Source organism: Sceloporus occidentalis, unplaced genomic scaffold (assembly GCF_023333645.1).
Source record: "Sceloporus occidentalis isolate IW3139 unplaced genomic scaffold, rSceOcc1.0.p SCAF_1, whole genome shotgun sequence".
NCBI lineage: Eukaryota > Metazoa > Chordata > Lepidosauria > Squamata > Phrynosomatidae > Sceloporus > Sceloporus occidentalis.
The window spans coordinates 16,971,707-16,992,276 of NW_028316981.1; the positions used below are offsets into that span (position 1 = coordinate 16,971,707).

At 42.3% G+C, this 20,570-nt stretch overlaps 2 protein-coding genes across 7 annotated transcripts; one reads left to right on the forward strand and one right to left on the reverse strand.

Moving 5' to 3' along the window:
- The first annotated feature begins 721 nt into the window (after positions 1-721).
- On the forward strand, positions 722-7,246 carry LOC149320967 (uncharacterized). Of its 3 annotated transcripts, none has more exons than XM_089488977.1 (4): positions 729-788; positions 1,730-1,813; positions 2,783-3,211; positions 5,690-7,246. In XM_089488977.1, the coding sequence occupies exons 3-4, from the start codon at positions 2,792-2,794 to the stop codon at positions 7,178-7,180; spliced, it is 1,911 nt and encodes a 636-aa protein (XP_089345103.1). In that variant the 5' UTR covers positions 729-788; positions 1,730-1,813; positions 2,783-2,791; the 3' UTR covers positions 7,181-7,246. The 3 variants fall into 3 exon arrangements, with proteins under 3 accessions (XP_089345109.1, XP_089345103.1, XP_089345121.1); XM_089488995.1 differs by having other exon boundaries at positions 2,783-3,064; XM_089488983.1 differs by lacking the exon at positions 1,730-1,813 and having other exon boundaries at positions 722-788.
- Positions 7,247-10,355: 3,109 nt separating this feature from the next.
- Positions 10,356-19,711, reverse strand: LOC149320968 (galectin-1-like). Of its 4 annotated transcripts, none has more exons than XM_089489020.1 (4): positions 19,329-19,711; positions 13,100-13,179; positions 12,105-12,276; positions 10,356-10,587 (listed from the first exon to the last, which is right to left on the reverse strand). In XM_089489020.1, exons 2-4 carry the CDS (start codon positions 13,174-13,176, stop codon positions 10,441-10,443), a joined length of 396 nt encoding a protein of 131 aa, XP_089345146.1. In that variant the 5' UTR covers positions 13,177-13,179; positions 19,329-19,711; the 3' UTR covers positions 10,356-10,440. The 4 variants fall into 4 exon arrangements, with proteins under 4 accessions (XP_089345146.1, XP_089345156.1, XP_089345137.1 ...); XM_089489030.1 differs by lacking the exon at positions 19,329-19,711 and adding an exon at positions 18,864-18,932; XM_089489011.1 differs by lacking the exon at positions 19,329-19,711 and adding an exon at positions 15,201-15,270.
- Positions 19,712-20,570: the final 859 nt, after the last annotated feature.

Sequence of the window (20,570 nt, forward strand, 5' to 3'; positions counted from 1 at the left end):
CTGTGGCTGGCATGGAAGTGAGTGGGATACACACACACACACACACACACACACACTGTCTGTGTGAGCCTTGAGATCCCACCTAAACATTGGAAGGAACCACCTGGCAGCAAGAGCTGTTTGACAGTGGAAGACAGTCCCTGGGAGGATGGTGGAGGTCTTTAAACAGAGGCTGGATGGCCATCTGTCTGGGATGCTTCGATTGTGATTTCCTGCATGGCAGAATGGGGTTGGACTGTATGGCCCTTGGGGGCACCTTCCAACTCTACGATTCTGATTCAAACATAGAGAAAACATAGCGACAGGCCGCATCTGCAGTGCATACACAATCCGGTTTGGCACTGCTTTAACTGCCGAGGGCTCAGTGCTCTATGGAATCCTGGGAAATGCAGCTTGACTGGGGTTGGCTATAGCCAACTACAATTCCCAGAATTCCATGTAGCACTGGCAGTTAGATAGGGGTCAAACCGGATTGTGAATGGACTCTTTTGTTCTTTTTTGGTGATGCTCAATACAGAGGACATTTTGGAAGCAGAAGGCTGAAAATGTAGGACGCGTCCGGGAAAAAGAGGACGTCCGGTGAGTCTGCCACTCCCACCTTGGAGATGGAATGGAGACACTTTCCCGCGCTTCCGCTACCGTTTCTCTTCCCCATTGGCTGAGAAAGTGAAGAGCTGCTTTCTCCCAGCCAATCAGAGAGGGGAGCTGGACCACTTTGGAACGTTGAGCCTCCTTCTGAGGCTGCTTGCCTTTCTTTGCCTCTGGATCTGAGGCCCTTAAAGTAGCAGGTAATGGCTCTGCTCAGCTTTTATGGGGTTCTTCATGCAAGTCTCCTTGGGAGGCAGTAAGGCTTTTAAGGGCTGCAGCTCCATCTTGTGCAGCTCTGGGATCTGTAGTTTTTTTTTTGGGGGGGGGGGCATTTAGGGTTCTCAGGATGCATCTACACTGCAGGAAATAATGCAGTTTGATACCATTTTAAGTGCCCTAGCTCCATCCTATGGAACTCAGGGATTTGTAGGGGTTTTTATTGGGGGGGTTTAGGCTGTTTTATTAGAAGATGTAAATCATATCAAAGCCTAATAACTTTGGATTGTTAATGTTAGAAAGCATTAAAACATTGTCGATCAAGCTTTCTAATACAGAAAATAATGTTTCACAGTATTGATCTAATAAGCAGGATTCACTTTTTTCATTAAAACGTTGGTGCAAATGTTTTAAAGGACAACAAAAGCAACTGGTTTAAACAACAACAACAACAACAAAACACAGGTTAAACCAAACCAAACCCTGAATTTTTTGGTTTGTTTTTGTTGAACCTTGCAAGCAAGTTAGATTAGGTAAGACAAGGTTGCAGGCAACCTGGGTCCAAAACATGTTGCAGACCTAGGCTAAGGCTGTTTAATAATAATAATAATAATAATAATAATAATAAATTGTTCAGTCTGGAGTTTGGTTCAGGCTGCAGTTAGCCTTAATGAGTGTAGGGCTCATTCAGCCTGTTAGAGAATGGGTCAAAGAAAGTGCATCCTTGCCATGCGTGGGATGGTGGGTGGGGGGGGGGGGGGGGAGAAGCAATGGCATTCCAGAGATAAGAGCTTCCCAGATTGTCCTGGGACCTGAAGACTGGATAAACAACTTGCTCAGTTGGCCTGGGAGCATCTCCCCCCTTTTCCTTGGGCCCCAGGCTCTGCAGGGTTGATGTTGACGTAGTAGCTTGATGTGCTTTTAGGAAAAGAGAACCACATATAAGACGCCTGCGCACAAAGGAGCATTGCCTTGCAGAGCCACACACGCAGGACTGGCCCTTGTGCATGTAAGTCTTTGTCTTTGTTTATGCTAGCTTGCTTGAGACCATGGTTTATTATTTTTTTTACCCTACTTTCTTAAACAGCTTTCTCGAACTCAGGACTGAGGTCCAAAACACACTGCAGAAATAATCCAGTTTAAGGCCGCTTTAACTGCCCTGACTCAATGCTGGGTAATTCTGAGAACTGTAGTTTTGTGAGACATTTAGCCCTTTCTGTCAGAGCTCTGGTGCCACATTAAACTACAACTCCCAGGATTCCCCTAGCACTGAGCCAGGCAGTTAAAGTGATCTCAAACTGAACGATTTCTGCAATGTGTTTTGGACTTAAGTGATCATTTCGCCAGCTTCCTACCCAGAACCTTACAGTGCATCTCGAGTGTCGGGCTGCGGGTGCTACATTCAACAGCCAAAGCTGGGCTGTGAGTGTTACTTTCGGCCCTCCGCATCTGCGGCTTTTACTTTTGCAGATTTGATTATTTGTGGTTTTGCTTAATATCTTCTCTCTTGGAAATTCTTAAGTCCTCCAGCGCAATTCTGCCAGAAGTTGACCATAGAGTTGTGCTGGAGAACATAGAAGTTCTTAGGGAAAATACTTCTCTCGGCATTTGTAGGTCCTCCAGCATGATCCTATGATCAACTTCTGCACTGGAGGACCTGCAGATTTCTAGAGAGATGTCCTCTCAGGTAAAACGAATAATGTTTTGTTTGTCCACATTCTTGGGGGTCCTTCAACCCTAACTCCAGTGAATGTGCAGGGACCACTGTACATAATAATAATTTTTTACCCTTCTCTCCCCATGAATCGAGGCAGGGAACAACAACAATTAACAGATACACTACGTCAGTTAAAATACACATCGATTTAAAAGAAATGTGTACAATTTAAAAGGCTGGGATATATGTGTATTAAGATGACTCATATTTAAAAGTCAACATTTAAGATTCACAATTTAAAAATCCCTTTACCCTTTGCAGGAGAGAGCCATGGCATCTGGGAAAACCTTGGAGCTGCTTTGCCAAGGAGTGACATGCCCTGTGTGCCAAGACTACTTCAATGCCCCAGTGATTCTCCACTGCGGGCACAACGTCTGCCGAGGCTGCCTCACCCAGCAGCATCAAAGCAGGTTTGGCAACACCGCTTGCTGCCCTCAGTGCCGCAAAAGGGATGAGCAGAAGAGCTTCAGGCCCAACTGGCAGCTGGCCAAAATGGTGGAGCTGGTCAAGGAACTCCAGGGTGGAGAGAGAACTAAACAGCAGGTATGCAAGATACACCAGGAGCCCATGGAGTTCTTCTGCAAGGAGGACCAGGTACCCATCTGTGGGGTGTGCAGGAGGTCGAAAGAGCACCGAGACCACAACGTCTACTCCACGGAGGAGGAGGAAACGGCTACCAAGGAGTTTAAGGTAGGAACACCTTGGCTGCATCCACACTGCAGAACAAATTAGGTTTGACACCATTTCAACTGCTGTGGCTCAGTGCTGTGGGAACTGTAGTTTGCTGTGGCACCAGAGCACTTGGACAGAGAAGGGTAAATGTATCATGAAACTACACTTCTCAGAATTCCATAGTATTGAGCCATGACAGTCAAAGTGGTGTCAAACCGGATTATTTCTGCAGTGCGGATGCAACCCTAGTGGTGGTGGCACAGGGAGAGTTCTTTAAATCATCATTTCTATTCTGTTCGTCAGCCAAAAAAGCTGTCCAATCTGGGAAAAATGACTTTTCAGGGCAACCATTCCCAGAAGTCCCCAGCCAGTGTCACCAATGGCCATGTTGGTGGGTGGCATTCTGGGAAGTGTAACCCAAAAATAACTTTTCTGTTCTCTATAAGAACTTTACATTCTTTGGCTGGAATTCTATTGGGGGCGTTGTGTGCCTTTAGAGTTTGTTTTTTTAAAAAAAGAAATTCATGTTTATATAATGGTAGAATTTAAAGATATAGCCATGTTAGTTAGTTAACACTCTGAAAGAAAGATGTTGGTAGCATGAGCTTTTGTAGACTTGAGCCTATTTCCTCACGCATCTGAGGAACTTACTTACCATTTATATAAGATTTATTTCATCTGTCCCAAGTGTTACCATGCAATTATCAGTTTCTACATTTCACATGCTACATTTCATAATATAATCATTTACTAACTAAATTGGAACTAATTTCGAAAATCATAGAATTGTAGAGTTGGAAGAGACCACAAAGGCCATCCAGTCCAACCCCTGCCATGCAGGAAATCACAATCAAAGCATCCCCGACCGATGGCCATCCAGCCTCCGTTTGAAGACCTCCAAGGAAGGAGATTCCACTACACTCTGAGGAAGGAGTGTGTTCCACTGTCGAACAGCCCTTACTGTCAGGAAGTTCCTCCTAATGTTGAGGTGGAATCTCTTTTCCTGGAGCTTGCATCCAATGTTCCGTGTTCTAGTCTCTGGAGCAGCACAAAACAAGCTTGCTCCCTCCTCAACATGACATCCCTTCAAATATTTAAACAGGGCTATCATATCACCTCTTAACCTTCTCTTCTCCAGGCTAAACATCCCCAGCTCCTTAAGTTGTTCCTCATAGGGCATGGTTTCCAGACCTTTCAAAATCCTCATCTGTCTGTCTGTCTGTCTGTCTGTCTGTCTGTCTGTCTGTCTGTCTATCTATCTATGTGGTACCCCTCCCCCCCCCAGGAACAGTCTAATGATTTATTATACCTTTCCTTTAGCTTTCATGTGGAATATTGCTTCTCTCTCTTTTATTGTTGTTGTGTGCCTTGAAGTCTTTTCTGACTTATGGCAATCCTAAGGCCATGAGGTTTTCTTGGCAGGGTTTGTTCTGAAGAGTTTTACCATTGTCTTCCTCTGAGGCTGAGAGCATGCGACTTGCCCAAGGTCACCCAGTGGGTTTCATGACCAAGCAGGAATTGAATCCTGGTTTCCAGATTCATACTCCAACATCCTAACCACTGTGCCAGCCTGTCCCTCCTTTATATTCTCAGTCAGTATTCTCCAGGGGGTTGGACTGGATGGGCCTTGCGGTCTCTTCCAACTCTGTGATTCCAATTTCTTAACTAAAACCCTTCCTTCAGTCATTTCTGACTTATGGCAACCCTAGGGCAAACCTATCACAGACTTTTCTTGTCAAGATTTGTTCAGAGGGGGTTTGCCTTTGCCTTCCTCTGTGGGTGAGAGAGTGTGACTTGCCCAAGGTCACCCAGTGGGTTTCCATGGCCGAGTGGGGATTCAATCCCCGGTCTCTATAGTTGTAATCCAGTGCTCAAGACACTACACCATGCTGGCTGATGCACATAAGGATGTCCTTTCACAGGTGCTGCAGGGGTTATTATCCCCTTCTTCCCAATGCAGCACCTAAAGTCCACTCACCCCTTACTGTAAATTCCCTGAAACTGCTCTCTGCACAGTTATTTCATCCTTTGTGCCGATCAGGCAGGATCGGAGAAGGACGGCTGTAGCCACTGGGACAAAGAAGAGCATGAAAGTTCAACAATGGGTACAACAAGAACAAGCAAAGATTGTTCGATATATAATCCCAAATATTTAAATATAGTGCAAATATTAAATATTTAAAACTGGGGAATTGAGGAGAGAAGGTGGAAATTCAGTATGAGGTTATAGGTCAGCTCTGGGCATTCTTCCATGCACCCCAAATTTCTTGTTGGTGTGCCTTCAAGTCATTTCTGACTTATGGAGACCCACAGAGTTTTCTGAGTCTGAGAGTGTGTAACTTACCCAAGGTCACCCAGTGGGTTTTCATGGCTGAGTGAGGAATTGTAGGTTTGCAGAGTTGTAGTCCAACACACAAACCACTGCACCCCCTTGCCTCTCTGCATCCCAAGTACCACTGATCAAAAGCAGTTGTTTATTTTTACGTTGTCTTTTAGGCCAACTGCCATAAGACTGGAACCCATTCCAAAGCCATCCAGTACTTAAAGATGAAGAAGACAGAATTAGTGGAACTTTGCCAGGAGAAGGGGCTTGACAGGGAAGGCCTCAGTGTGGATGAATTGAGGATTATCCTCATCCAAGAAGCCAGCCAGCCAGAAACAGACACAGTGAAGCTGAATGCCAAGGGGACCCAGGGTCATGAGCCAGAACTGGAAGCCCAGAGAAATGGCGAGTGGAAAGAGAGGAGGCAATTTACAGTGCTAAGGAAGAGACAAAATGACCTGCTCTCAGCTCAGGCTGAACAGCGGAAGAGTGAGTTGGAACGCATGTACCTTAAGGAGAAACAAGCAGATAAACCCATTCCGTGGGTCTTCCCTCCTTTTTCCTCGGGGCAAAACCCGTTGCTGTTCCTTGCCGCCTTTGAGAGGACTAGCAAGCAGTGGAATATGTCTTTTGAGGACTCTATGAAATACCTAGTTGGCTTGATCAGAGGGAAGTTGGCCGAAGTGTATCATGCTATGCCCAAACAGAAGCCTGTCACTCTTCAGGCTTTCAAAGAGGCTGTGTTCAAACAGTTTATCTTCAATCCTGATCACTTCTATGAGAAATTCTGGGCCTTGAAACCTCAGCCTGGAGTGTCCTGGCTAGAATTTGGGGCAAAACTAGAGGAAACTTTGAACTGGTGGCTGGATACTGCCAAGGCTGATGACCGGGAAAAGGTGATCCACTTGATGGTGTTGAACCAGTTCTGTTCCCATCTCCCTAGTGATATACAGCGCTCTGTTAAAGCAAAAGCCCCAAAGAACGTCTCGGAGGCAGCTGAAATCGCAGACCAACTGATGCTCAGTCAAGAAGACTCGGGAAGGAGAACTCCTCACCTGGGGAGAGAACAGGGCAGAGCATTTCCAACAAGTGAAGCAGCTGAAGGTCCTAAGAGAACAGAAATAGGCTCACCTTCAGTTGAGCACCGGTTGAGCCTTAATGTGACCAATTCAGACCAGTTTAAGAAGAGACCCTGCCACAGCTGTGGGAAAATGGGGCACTTGAAAACTAGTTGCCCTTCTTCTCCCAAGCATATATATAGAATAACCGCATGCCATGTCGAAGGGGAGGAGTGGAGCCCCACCAGGCCCTATATGGAACCCGTCTTGCTTGGGAACCAGCTAGCCATAGCGCTGGTGAGCACGGGGTCACAGTTCTCCCTGGTCCGTGCTGATTTAGTGTCACCCTATGATATTGTCCCTGGGGAGTCTGTGGAAATAACGATCCATGGCACACATTCCTCCCTTCCGGTAGCGAGTCTGCAAATGAACTGGAAGGACATAGAGGAACTTGTGGATTTTGGTGTGGCTGAGAAGCTGTTTGTGCCTGTCCTCATAGGGATGGACATTCTGCATCAGAACTTCAATTCCTTCTCTTTCTCCCAAGGACGCTTCACAGTCCTGTCTACCAAGAAGGGCAACAAGCAACCTAAAGCCTCCAATTGATGGAAACCTTCCTGGTAGAAGCCTCAGGAAGATATGACTATGATCCTGCAACAGAAGATGTATCTATGGGCCCGAACAGACAGGCCAAAATAAAGCTGCTTCAGGTCACTTTGAGGTATGCTGTTTAAATGATACTCGTACCTTAAGAGGTCAGAAGCTGGGCCAAAGCTGCCCTCCAGTCCTTAGGACTGGAGCGTGGCTTTGGCGTGGCTTCCGGCTTCTTAGGATGCATGCATCATTTAAACAGCATACCTCCAAAGTGACCCAAAGCATCTTTATTTTGGCCTGTCTGTTCAGGTCCTAAGATAGTCTCCTGTCCAACTCTTCCAACCTACTTTTCTCCCCAAGCTGTTCTGTTTCCCAGTTGTTAGAGAGCAGAAGGAGCTGAAGACAAATGTCCAACTATTTTTGTATAAGTGAACATAAGGCAACAGGGTACCGTAGGGATCTCCAAGGGGCCTCTTGAGATCTCTGTAGACGATATTGTTCTCCCTTCAGCTATAGGGAAATAGATAGACTCTTGTCTGCTGCCTACCTGCCACCACCATTCTTCATTGACTGGGAAATGGCCTGGATTAGAGAGAATGAAGCTGTGAAAAGATGTTTTGTTTTTTGTTAGTAGAATTTTCTAACCTCTGCAATTACCAATGAATGAATAAATAAATAAAATAAGTTATGTCATTCTAATTCATCAACAAAGGATAGCAACCTATATTGTCTCCCATGGCCAACTTTGCTCTGAAAATAGTTTAACCTTAAAAGAGAGCCAATAACTTGTAAGTAACTAAAGTCAACAATGTTAGTTAATTTTGAATAAGAAAAACTTTGAAGAGTGGAAAAGTTACTTCTTAAATCAGGGACCTCTTGAGTTGCAATTAAATGTTTTGTATGCCAGGTTACATCTCTTCATCCTTTTGACCCACAGAAGTTACACTGAGGGTCTTTTCACAGAGATTACATTGTGGGTCTTTTATTCTGGGTCTTTCTCTTCTGAGCCAGGCCTGGAGAATCTGGAAATGTGCATGTAATCCAACAACTGCCCCCCAAATTATTATTTTATTCCTCAAAAAAACTCAACAGAACATCATCACAAGCAATGTGCATATATTGGGGCAGCGAACAACATTAAAATGATATTGTAATAGTTGGACAAACTATAAACATGCTTAGTATACGGTATTAGAGAATATGAATAGGAAATACTTTGTAGAATAGGTTAATGTAGCTCTTCTTTTTAGCCTTCATTCCAGCTTTGTATCTTTTGTTTTGCCACGCGCTGAGGCATTTCCCCAACCATCTTGCTCATGCATATGACACATTTTCTGAAAATGTTTTCTTTTAAATGCATAATTCTTGTCAGCTTGGATATTGTTTTTAAAGGGACAGCGAAGAGAGATTTCTGTTAAACCAAATTATGTACCTTGAATAGATATGATCCCACAAGACAGCACATACTATTCCTTTGGAAAATCACTTTATTTCATGTAAAGAATCATATTAAGTTTCGGTATCACTGAAGGCAATAAAATTCATCTTATAAACACCTGAATGATCAGTGTTCTGGGTCATCTGTGAGCACCATTTGGAAGCCTGTCTGGTCAAGGACAAACATCAAGTACCGTATATTTAAGTAAATGTGCTGTATAATCTCTGGAACCAAAATAACTTACACGTTTGTTTATTGCAGGCTCTGCAGCATTCAGAAGGCAAACTTTCAAGGGCTGAGCCTTTGTTTCCAGAAGGTTGTTATCTGCATTGCTTCCTCCCACTAGAAATTCCAGTCACACAAGTGCACCACAAACACACAAGTCCGTGGTTTCTCTGTGCAAATGTGAATACTCCTCCCACTTCAGCATACCACAGATAACAACCCTCACATTGTTTGCATTCACACAGGACGGGAAAAGGAGGTAGTAGAAGGAAGACCCATCTTCCATCAGGGGTTGCTTTTACCTTTTAAAATGTTAAAACGTCAGCCCACGTTTAAGAAGAGGTGAATATAACTCGGCCTAATGTTACTGCAGTCAGGAGTGCCTTCTATTTCACCTCCTCCCTGTGGCTTTAGGATCCACGTGAGAGATGTTTCCTTTGTTGAAGAATAGCCAAATCCATTGATAGAGCGTGCATGCTTTTTGCCTACAGAGTGACCTAGAATCACTTCCAAGTACAGGCCAAGTCTCCCTTATCTGAAATGTTTTGGCTTTTGGATTTGTTCAGATTTTGGAATATTTGCATACTGATGATAAGGTATCTTTGAAATGGTACCCAAAGCGAAACATGTAGTTATTTATGTTTTTGATACACCTTATACACACAGGTGAAAATAATTTTACACACCACATTTTTAATAATTATGTGCATGAAACATAGGTTTGTGAACATGGGACCATCAGGAAGCAAAGGGGTCGCTATCACAGCCACCCATGTGGACAATTTTGGATTTTGGAGGATTTCAGGATTCTGGATAAGGGAGTCTTGGCCTGTATAACATACCCACCAGCTCTCTTGATTTGGCAGGTACAGTCTCAATATTTGGTTTTCCACTTTTCTAGCTGCTTTTAAAATGTCCCAGTTTCTCCCACTTTCCCTGCTTTTCTGCAGAAATAATCCAGTTTGAGACTGCTTTAACTGCCCTGGCTCAGTGCTAAGGAATCCTGGGAACTGTAGTTTATTATGGCACCAGAGCTCTCTGACACAGAAGATAAATATCTCACAAAGCTAGTTACCAGAATTCCCTTGTATTGAGCCAGGCCAGTTAAAGCGGGCTCCGCAGTGTTTTTTAGACTTAGTCTTCAGCTTACTTCAGTTGACACAAACTATGTTCAATGTACAGAACTAGTTTGTACTCCATTAATTCAGCAGGGAGGAGAGGAGGGGTAGCTTCTTGCCCTTCCGAGGAGGCACAGGCAAAAGCAAACTGCTGCAATCTTTCCTAGCTTTTGTGTTTTTTCCTCATAAACTTTTTCCATCTTGTCTATTCATTCATATTGCTTAGCCAAGTCTTTCAGATTTTATATGTAATGTGTTGAAGGGTATGCCTGTGTGGCAGATTAGCCATAATTCAGTAACAGAGGACATGCATATGTGTATGTGTGTGAGTGTTGCTACCTTGGTTGCTATCATGGCTCCATACACATAGCACTGAAGGTTTAGCAACATGACACTGACAGAGGTCTAGTAACATGTTTGTATTTATTTGCAGTCCTTTACAGTTCTTCCTGTCAGGAACTGACATACGAAAAAGGAAGTCCAACTACAATTCAGTCGAACTTGACGGATCTGATGCTGATGTCTCCCTCCACTGCAAAGTATTCTGCTGATTCAAACCCCAGCCGATTGGGGATCTTGATCTCATGGCCTTCATCTATCTTCACGGTCACCTCCTCAGCATTAAAGTGGACACAGATCTGATGATGAGAGAACCAGGAAATTAAGCTGTTGTTGTTACGGCAACCACAGGGTAAACCTCTCATAGGGTTATCTGGAGCTGAGCGTGTGTGTCTCATCCAAGGTCATCCAGTGGGTTTCGCTGGCCGAGTGGGGAATTGAACACTGGTCTCTCATTGTCCAGCACTCAAACCACTACACAATGCTGGCTATCCTTTGCTAGAAAGCTGCAGTTTAAGTACTTTCATCACCTAGAGCAACATTTCCTAAACTTTGGTCCTCCAGACATTTTGGACTTCAGTTGCCAGAAGCCCTAGCTAATATTGTCAACAGTCAGGAATTCTGAAAGGTGAAGTCCAAAACATCTGGGAAACCAAAGTCTGGGAATCATTGACCTGGGGGGGGGGGTCATACAAAGATGTAGAATACAGACAAAGAGACCATTTGCATTTGTGATCTTGTAGGATATACTTTTTGCCTTAGCTTGGCAGTCTGAGGCTGGAAAAAGATCTGAAGGCTGAGAGCAGACTAGGGATGTGAATTTTTCTCTGTTGCTAATGTGCTTGCATAGTTCCATAGCTATTAGGAGGAGATGGGTCATCCCTGTGCACTTGCATTTTTCTTTTTGCTTCTTTCTACACTATGTACTTCTCGGGAAGCCATCTTTCATTGGCCTTGCCCTGGAGGGGCTACCACCCAATCCAGTGGACCTATTTAGGTAGAATTCGGCCACTAGCCAGGGATGATCTAAGTAGAATTAGTTTTTTAGGCTCCAGATTCTGCCACTACCTGTGAGAGAATGCTGCTCTCCTTAGCAAAAGGACTGGAATGTCTCTCTGCTGTGAACCATACAGATTACTGCTGGAAGTGTTACTGGGCTAAACTGTGATTTTCAGTGACTGTGATTCATTCTGTTACTGAGCTTGGCTTATGCTACATAATGTATGTCAGAGGCTCCATACAGACAGGCCAAAATAAAGCTGCTTCGGGTCACTTTGGAGGTATGCTGTTTAAATGATGCATGCGTCCTAAGAATCCGGAAGCTGCACCAAAGCTGCGTGCCAGTCCTTATGACTGGATCGTGGCTTTGGCGCAGCTTCCAGACTCTTAGGACGCATGCATCAACTAGACAGCATACCTCCAAAGTGATCCAAAGCAGCTTTATTTTGGCCTGTCTGTATGAGGCACCAAAAGAACTTTTGGGGAGGCCTGGAACTACACCCAAAGAACCTTTGGCACCAAAAGAACTTTTGGGGAGCCCTGGAACTACACCCAGTTCTGGTACAAGACATAGTCTTATCACACGAGAAAAGAAAGCGGGGGAGTAGTGGCTTTCTTCGTGCCTCTGCATGTCGTTGTAACACTTCCTGAGACCCAGGAAGGTCAGAAGAAGCATGACGGCATTTTATGCCTATGGTATTCTTTGAGTTATAAGGTAGGGACTAAGGAGGATGTCTTTCCAAAGAGTCATCCAAACTTAGGAGAGAGCACTACCCCTTCTTTTGGTTACTTCTGTGCTTCCAATTCTCTGACTCACCTTAGTCTGTTCTCCACATTCAAAGGGGAAGATGGATTCCCGCAGCTCCGAACCCCACTCTCCGCTCATCTTGGAGTTACACACGATGGTCTGGACATCTCCATGACTCTCGAAACGAGGGTTGAAGTGAAGAATCAGATTCGAACTGTCCTGGCCCAAGTTCAGGGCAAAACTGGCAAAGGGAGGGGCAACATCTGACACAAGAAGCAATGCACATTTTGGACTCCAATATAATAAGTCGGTGGAGTCTAGGCCTAGCCTCTTCATTACAGCTCACCCACAAAGACTGAACAAAAATAGTTCTATATTAGTCCATTTGGAGTTCAGGAAAGTTACTTTTTTGGGCTAAAAGTCCCCTGAGGTTTAGCACAGCTATCACTGGGAGATTCTGGGAGCTGTAATTCCAAAAAAAGTAAGTTGAAGACCTAGTCTTATGTTAAACACCACTAACCACATTTAAATTCCAAAGTATGCTGTTGACCTAACAACTTTGCATTGTTGAATTTATGTTATATAGCTTGGCTTTCCCCCATCCTGAAGCAGGAGGGGAAAAATAGAGCAAAGATGGAAGAAATAAACCATGGTTCTTATAGTCATTTGTGACCAATTTATGGCTAAGCCAAAAAAAACCCAAACCCCATAGCTAACTTAAACCACTGTTCAATGTGATTCACACCTAGCATGTGAAGTACTTTATCTGCTGGGGTAAAGGACCACCATTTGCTAGGGACAATACTGCACCTGGAGACAAAACATCTGAGCAGAGTGCAAGTGATTTCAAGGGAATTTACAATCTCCTTTTTCACAAATAGAAACAGTGTTTGGTTTGAAATTAAGATCCCACATGTACACCTTCAAATCAGTTATGTAAGACAGAGCATAACTGATGCAGGGTCCTAGCCTGACAACCTAGCAACTCAAAACTGGAAAAGAAGTGGATCAGCCTTAAAGCCAGTCCAAAGGCAGACGTTTCTGAATATAACATCAATACAAACCTCTTTGCATATGGTGCAACTTTCCCCTTCACTTTGATGCAATCTCCAGGCTTGATCGACAAGTGGGAAAGAGCCATTTGCTGGGGAAGAACAAGCACCAAAATAAATAAATAAATATTGGAGTCTACTTTGTCTCTAGCAATGTTTTTAAAAAGTAAGTTTCCCGAACTTTAATAATAATAATAGTCATCATCATCATCATCATCATCATTTCTTTCCCACCTCTCTTCAAGGCCCTAAGAAACCAGGGTTCAAATCCTTGCTCACTCCTGAAAACCCATCCAGTGATCTTTGGCAAGTCACACTCTTTCATCTCATCTGCAATGGCAAGCAACCTCTGAACAAATCTTTTCCCCCCAAAACCTATGGTGTTGCCATTTGAAGGCACAGAACAATAATGGAGGGGGGAATAAGAGTGTACAGTGGACCCTTGTTATAGGCTGGGGTTTGGTTCCAAGATCCCCCATGTATAACAAAATCCGTGTATGCTCAAGTCCCATTACATATAATGACATAGCAAAATGGTGTCCCTAATAAAAAATGGAAAATCAAGGTAAATTTATACTTTTTTGGAACATTTTCAAACCGTGTATGCTTAAATCCATGTATAAAAAATCCGTGTATAAGAAGGGCCGACTGTACTAAGGTGAGATCAGCAGAAGAGGCCTAAAGGGCTCCCAATATTACTTTTTAATATTTTAAATGTTTAATGTTTTAAACTGTATACATTGTTTAACTATTTTTTTAAAAAAACTTTATATTGCTGCTTTTCAACATTTTTGTATCACTTCTAGTTTGCATTGTTTTGACATCTGTTGTTAGCTGCCTTGAGTCCCTACGTTGGGAGAAAGGTGGGGTATAAGGAAGGAAGGAAGTAGTTTTAACCAGATCTGGCCCTGCTTAGTTTCTGAACCCAGATGAGATCAGCTGTGTTCTGTAGTGTGTAGTGACTCACCTGGAATCCATGTCATAAATAAAGCTCATTGCTGATTATCCCTGAGAGGTTAATGAGTAAAAGAAGGAGGCAAGATCCTTTGTTTGGGTTTCTCTGCTACAACCTGTTAGGATTTCTTTCCTAACCCCAAGAAGCTCCCCTTTTAGGAGTGCCTTTATCAGTTTGGTCTTTGGAACTATTGTTGCAACTCGTAGTTCTCAGATTATGTCACCAAGCCTCCTGAAGGCCAGATCAGATTAATTGTTCAAGTCCTGCTACTTGACTCCCTCAAGCAACACTGGTGTGGTTTACTGACTTTTGGCAGATAACACCAGCTGCTTCTGGCCTAAAGTTTCCATCAACCCTCCCTTTCCCAGGTACGTCCTCTTTTTCAGAGCTAACGTTTTAAAATGTCCAGCATTTTCAGAGAATGCATTCTCTGAAGAAGTCAGCCACAGATGCTGGTGAAATGTCAAGGGAAAAAAAAACTCTTCTAGAACATGGCCTCATACCTTGAAAAACCCACCAAAAACTATGGCAGCCGGCAGTGAAAGCCTTCAACTTCACATTAGTTTCAGACTGCTTTAACTGCCCTGACTCAATGCTAGGGGATTCTGAGATCTGTAGTTTTGTGAGCCATTTAGCATTCTCCGTCAGAGAGCTCTGGTGCCACAAGAAACTACTATCCCCAGGATTCCTGAGCACTGAGCCAGGGCAGTGGAAGCGGCCTCAAACTGGATTATTTCTGCATTGCGCTTTGAACCAGAGTCTCCACAATGCCACAAAATGTCTTTCCATACTGATATTCCAGACTAGCATAGCTATCTTTCTGAAATAAACAGTTAGTTCCCCCTCAAGATCAAGCCAGCTTGCACGCAATATTCAAAAATTCAAGGGTTTTGAAAATTACATTGACTCCAATTAAAAAAAAGAAAACCTACATTGACCCCCCGCCCAACAGAATACAGCTGAACACAAAAAAATTAAAACAAAATACTATTATTTTGGGATTATACAATTTGTACTCCCTTCTATCTAACACTAAAATGTGCAGCAAGCTACCCCACCTAATCATGACATTAAAACAAAGCGACTAATAAATTAAGTTAATTAAATGTTGCATAGGTCTACTCCTCAGCCCATCCTAATACTATACAGGCAACTCACAGTCTCCATTGTGGAAGTGACTCTCAATTGTAGGCAGGCACAAAAAGGTCTTGTTTGCTCTATCTGAGCTTTAAAGAGTGGCCAAAGGCGCTGCCTCCTTCCAGCCAATGAGGCACAAACCAAGAAATCAGAGCAAAAGGAATTGGCCAGTAAAAGCTAGGGCCATGTCTCAGTTCATTCAATAATTTCTGCCCTAGTCTTGGCCAGCGCTTGCAAGTAATATGTTACAAAGAGTATAGTTTGTTAGTAATTCTTTGTGTAGGTGCAACCACACTGCAGAAATAATCCAGGTCAATGTCACTTTAACTCCCATGGCTCAATGTTTGGCTTCAGAGCTCTCTGACAGGGAAGGCTAAATTTCTCACAAACCTACCATTCCCAAAATTCCACAGCACTGAGCCATGGCAGTTAAAGTGGTGTCAAACTGGATTATTTCTGCAGTGTGGATGCAGTGTCATCCGATCCGAAATGCTTGGTGTTTTCGATTTGTTTTTCCCCCTCCAGTTTTGGAATATTTGCACATACATGATGAGATCACTTGAAGATGGGACCTGCATCTCTAAATAAATGTAATAAAAATATAGCAATAATCTAAATACAGAATTCATTTATATTTTGGATAAACATTGCACACATGGCTTGTGGGTAATTTTTTACATAATATTTTAAATATTTTTGTGCAGGAAATGTGTGCGTTTGTGTATTGAACCATCTGAAAGCAAAGGCGTCACTGTTTCGGCGACCCATGTGGACAGCTTTGGATTTTGGAATATTTCAGATTTCAGAATTCTGGATAAGAGATACTATTATTATTATTATTATTATTATTATTATTAAGTTGTATTTATAAAGCGATGTAAATTTACACAGCACTGCACAACATACAAGCAATTAAAAATAGATAAAATAAAATAAACCTGCCTATGACGTACTCAACCTGTAACTACATTGGACTGCAGTTTCAAATTCTTGGGGATGCAATTGCTCATTTACAAATGTTACTGTACCTTTTAGTTACTTTTATAGTTACTATAGTTGTTGTTGTTGTTGTGTGCCTCCAAGCTATTTTTGATTTATGGTCAAAATAGCTTGGATGCACACAACAACAACAGCAACTATAACTGTAGTAACTATAAAAGTAACCTTAAGGCAATTGTTTATCAACAGAAATTTATCAACACAACAAATGTGTTGAATTAAGATAGCTGCATGCTTCTCAAAAGTAAAAGATACTCATTAGCTACTTTCAGGAAACAGGTGAGTAATTAATTATTTTTTAAAATTGTAACTGTTACAAAAACTAACAAAACGTGGCATGATAACTGTAACTAATTACTTTTAACATTAACTGCCCCACTCCTATCACAGCCGATCAGGGAAGAGATGGGCATAATCCACTTATACAGTGGGTCCTTCTTATACATGGATTTTTTTATACACGGATTCAAGCATCCACGGTTTGAAAATGTTCCAAAAAAGTATAAATTTCAAATATCAAACCTTGATTTTCCAATTTTTCAGGTGTTACTGTAACTTTTAGTTACTTTTGTAGTTAATAATAGTTATAGCACAGCATGGGACTGTGCTACGAAATGATTTGTTTATGGTATCACTGATGGATTTTTGTTTGCATTCCTTAAATGCTTACCCAGAAGTAACTCAATGGGGTTTATTCCCAAGTAAATGTATATACAGCCAGCATGGTGTACTGCTGTGAGCAATTGAGTCCTAGGGGAACATCTACACTGTAGAAATAATGCAGTTTGGCCCCACTTTAATTGCCACGGCTCCATCATATAGACTCCTGGGATCTGTAGTTCTGTGAGGAACCAGCACTCTTTGGCAGAGAAGGCTAAAAACTTTGTAAAATTACAAATCCCAGGATTTCATAGGATGGAGCTGCATCACTTAAAGTGGTGTCAAATTGCATTATTTCTACAGTGTAGACACACCCCGGGACTCTGGGAGACTAAGGGTGTATCCACACTGCAGAAATAAAGCTGTATGACACCATTTTAACTGCCGCGACTCTATCCTACAAAATCCTGGGATTTGTCATTTGGTGACAGGTCAGGCTGAATACCTCACCAAACTACAAATCCCAGGATGGAGTCATGACTGTTAAAGTGGTGTTGAAGTGCTTTATTGCTTTATAGCAATAACCCTTCCCTAGGCATTTGTAGGTCCTCCAGGGCAATGCTATGGTCATCGTCCAGATGTTGATCAAAGATTTGTGCTGGAGGACCTAGAGATTCCTAGAGAGCTGTTTTCTCAAGTAAAATAAATAAAATTTAAAAATAGTGTTGTTTTTTTCCTTTGCGATCTTCCCACTTTCATGGGAGTCCTGCACCTCTACACCCAGCAAATGCGGAGGGACCACTACAAAGCCTTAAGCACTGTCAGCTTTCATTAGATCTTCATTGAGCTGTAGTCCAGCACTCAGTCCTGCTAGCATTTATATGGAGCGATGAGTAGTAAATTGGATGGCCATGCGCTACTTCCCGGATCGGACACAGCATGCCTCTGAATACCATGTGCTGGGAAATGAAAGGAAGAGAGTGTTCTTGAACCCATGACCCACATATAATCCACATATACATGAGCAATGGGCTTCCCAAGGTTGGCCAGTGTGGGATCAGGATGCTGGACAAGGGCTAGACAGGCCCTTGGTTTTGCCCAGGAAGACTCAGCTTGAAATTTTATGTTTATTCATCACTATTGTCAAACTTCAACTCCAGGATTCTTTGGGGAAATCAATCGCAGCTAAAGTGGCATTAATCCAGCAACTACGCAAAGCCTTGTTCTGAAGGCACTTAAAAACATTTTAATCATCATTATTATGTAATCTGTTGTATAGTTATGCCCTCTGTGAATTCATCTTGCAAAACCCATCTGCATGACTTTGGAATTGAAATGAGTTCCCACCTGTGTCTTTGCAAATTATAATCAGACGTTTTTAAAATAAGAAAGCAATGCTTAAAATTCCCAGTACTTTGCCTGTATGAACCTGTTTTGACAGGTACTGTGAGCCAGCTATTATTTTCCACTGCTTTCCAAAACACGCTTCTAAATCACACTGGGAAAAGTTAATTACTATGATTGTAGTAATTGGTGTCGTCTCTCATCACCTTGTTCTCTAAATTCTGGTTTGGAGCATACCAGAATTCTTTATTCCTAGAGGAATAAAGCACAAGCCATAACGAAGCGATGGAAGCGGCTGAAATTAATGAGGCAACAAAAGTGTTTTACACGGCAAGGTGTGTCAGATGTTTAATACTTACTTGTTACCTTTCTGCCAGTTGCCGTGGCATTTGCTCATCAGGAGCACAGGGAATAGCAGATAAATTAGTATTATTATATAAAATACAGTGGGCCTTTGGTATCCACTGGGATTTGGTTCCAGGACGCTCCACTGATACCAAAATCTATGGATGCTCAAGTCCCATTAAATGCAATAGTAAAGTAGTGTCTCTTACTGTATATACTCGACTATAATGCATAAGTCGAGGGAAAGTTTTAGGGCCAAAATTATGGATTTTGCAATAATCCATGGATCAAGGGTAAAACCTAGGGGCATATAGCAAAGGATCTAAAGGATGAAGCAAAGTAAAACAGTGTCAAAGAACTCACAAAATTCCAGTAGATATAGTTCTTTGTACTCACCCTTAAGGCTGGATGGAAGAGAGAGCAGAGGGGGTCAGTGCTTCCAGGACAGATTATATTCTTACTTTTCACCAGAGGAAGGTTCCTTCTTTTAAATAAGAGTTAAGATACACTACTTACATTGACCCGACTCAGTTTTTTGGGGTCAATTTTTTGACCTAAATTTCTAGACTTATACATGAGTATATACAGTATATAAAATGGCAACATCAAGGTTTGCTTTATGGATTTAAAAATATTTTCAATCTGTGGATGCTTTAATCTATGGATAAAAAAATCTATGGATATGGAGAGTTAACTGCAACTGATTTCTAGAGAGCAATGAGACTCAAACCGGGTGGCTCAGTGGCCAAATGGAATACTAAGGGCCCATCCATACTATGCAGTTATAATGCTATGACACCACTTTAAGCAATTTTAACCCACTGCCAATTTTAAAAAGGCTTAAAGCACAAAACATCTTACATTTATCTGGGTAGAGAAATGCAGGGCTGTCAAGTTGAAGTCAGGATCATATGGAATCTTGGATAGTGTCAGAATCCATAGAAATTTTGACTGTGATGTCAAAATAAAAACTTAGGGGTGAAATAGACCACCCTGAAGGACCGGTCTGCTGCCACCTCTTTGAGCGCTTGATCGGGACCACAGCAACCGCATGCCACGGCCCCAATCCAATGTTTTTCCGGGCCACTTCTTTTGCTACTTCTTTTTGGCCTGAAAAAAGGGTGCTTTTATGGCCGCCACACAACTCTTCCCCATTTCTTCAGTGCAGCGCAGGCACATGGACACAAATCCTCACATCCTGTTCTCCTTGAGGCCTGCTGTCTTTCAAGCAGTAGCCATATCAGTTTGCTGCAGAAAAACAACAAAAATTTCAAGATTAAAAAAGGAAGTTGTTTTATATACATGTGTCTGTGAGCATATCCCACTTTAGCCAGTGCATAAAGTGTCGGCATGGCTTGCAGCTTAGAAAAGTGACATCTGTATCTATCAACTTGCCCTCAATTTTACCTAGGTTTCATCATGAGTTTGATGATTTTCTGATCCTTGCGTATTAAAGGAAAGCATCTCTGCATGTGAATGCAGCACCAATATTTTACTGACGGCATTTACAACGTTTCTACAGGTTGAGTCCCCCTTATCCAGAATCCCCAAATCCAAAATATTCCAAAGTATTTGTCCACATGGGAGGCTGAGATAATTATTTAAAATATTGTGTACAAAATTACCTTCAGGCTATGTGTATAAGGTGTATATGAAACATAAATGAATTTAATGTTTAGCTCTGGGGTCCCATCTCCAAGATATTTTGTTATGTATATGCAAATATTTGGAAAAAACAAAACAAAAACAAATCCAAAACACTTCTAGTCCCAAGCATTTTGGATAAGGCAGACTCAACCTGTATATAATATGGTTCAGCAGTGGATACCACATTACCCATAAAGATTAACAGGTGGCGAATGTGCTGTTGCAGCATAAAGAAGGAACATGGAGAGAGCCTTAGAGTATAGCTTGTTTTAGGAGAACCACACTCATAGAAGATCCTAGAAGAACTTTGTCACACCTGACAGGTGAAATATATTATTCTTGCTTGTTTTTTGGTGACTTTGTTCATGAGGTTAATAGATTTCCATTGCTTGTGTGCTAAAAGCATGGGTCTGTGTACAGAAATATTTTAATAATGACTTTGGCTATATATGTGCA

Excerpts from the sequence above, each read along its gene's own strand:
- LOC149320968 (XM_089489011.1), bottom strand. Across the intron at positions 12,277-13,099 it reads GTTGCACCATATGCAAAGAG|TTTTGCCCTGAACTTGGGCC; the intron begins GTTTGTATTGAT and ends TCCCTTTGCCAG. Across the intron at positions 10,588-12,104 it reads AATGTGGAGAACAGACTAAG|ATCTGTGTCCACTTTAATGC; the intron begins GTGAGTCAGAGA and ends TCTCATCATCAG.
- LOC149320967 (XM_089488983.1), top strand. The coding sequence starts at position 2,792 with ATGGCATCTGGGAAAACCTTGGAGCTGCTTTGCCAAGGAGTGACATGC. Across the intron at positions 3,212-5,689 it reads CGGCTACCAAGGAGTTTAAG|GCCAACTGCCATAAGACTGG; the intron begins GTAGGAACACCT and ends GTTGTCTTTTAG.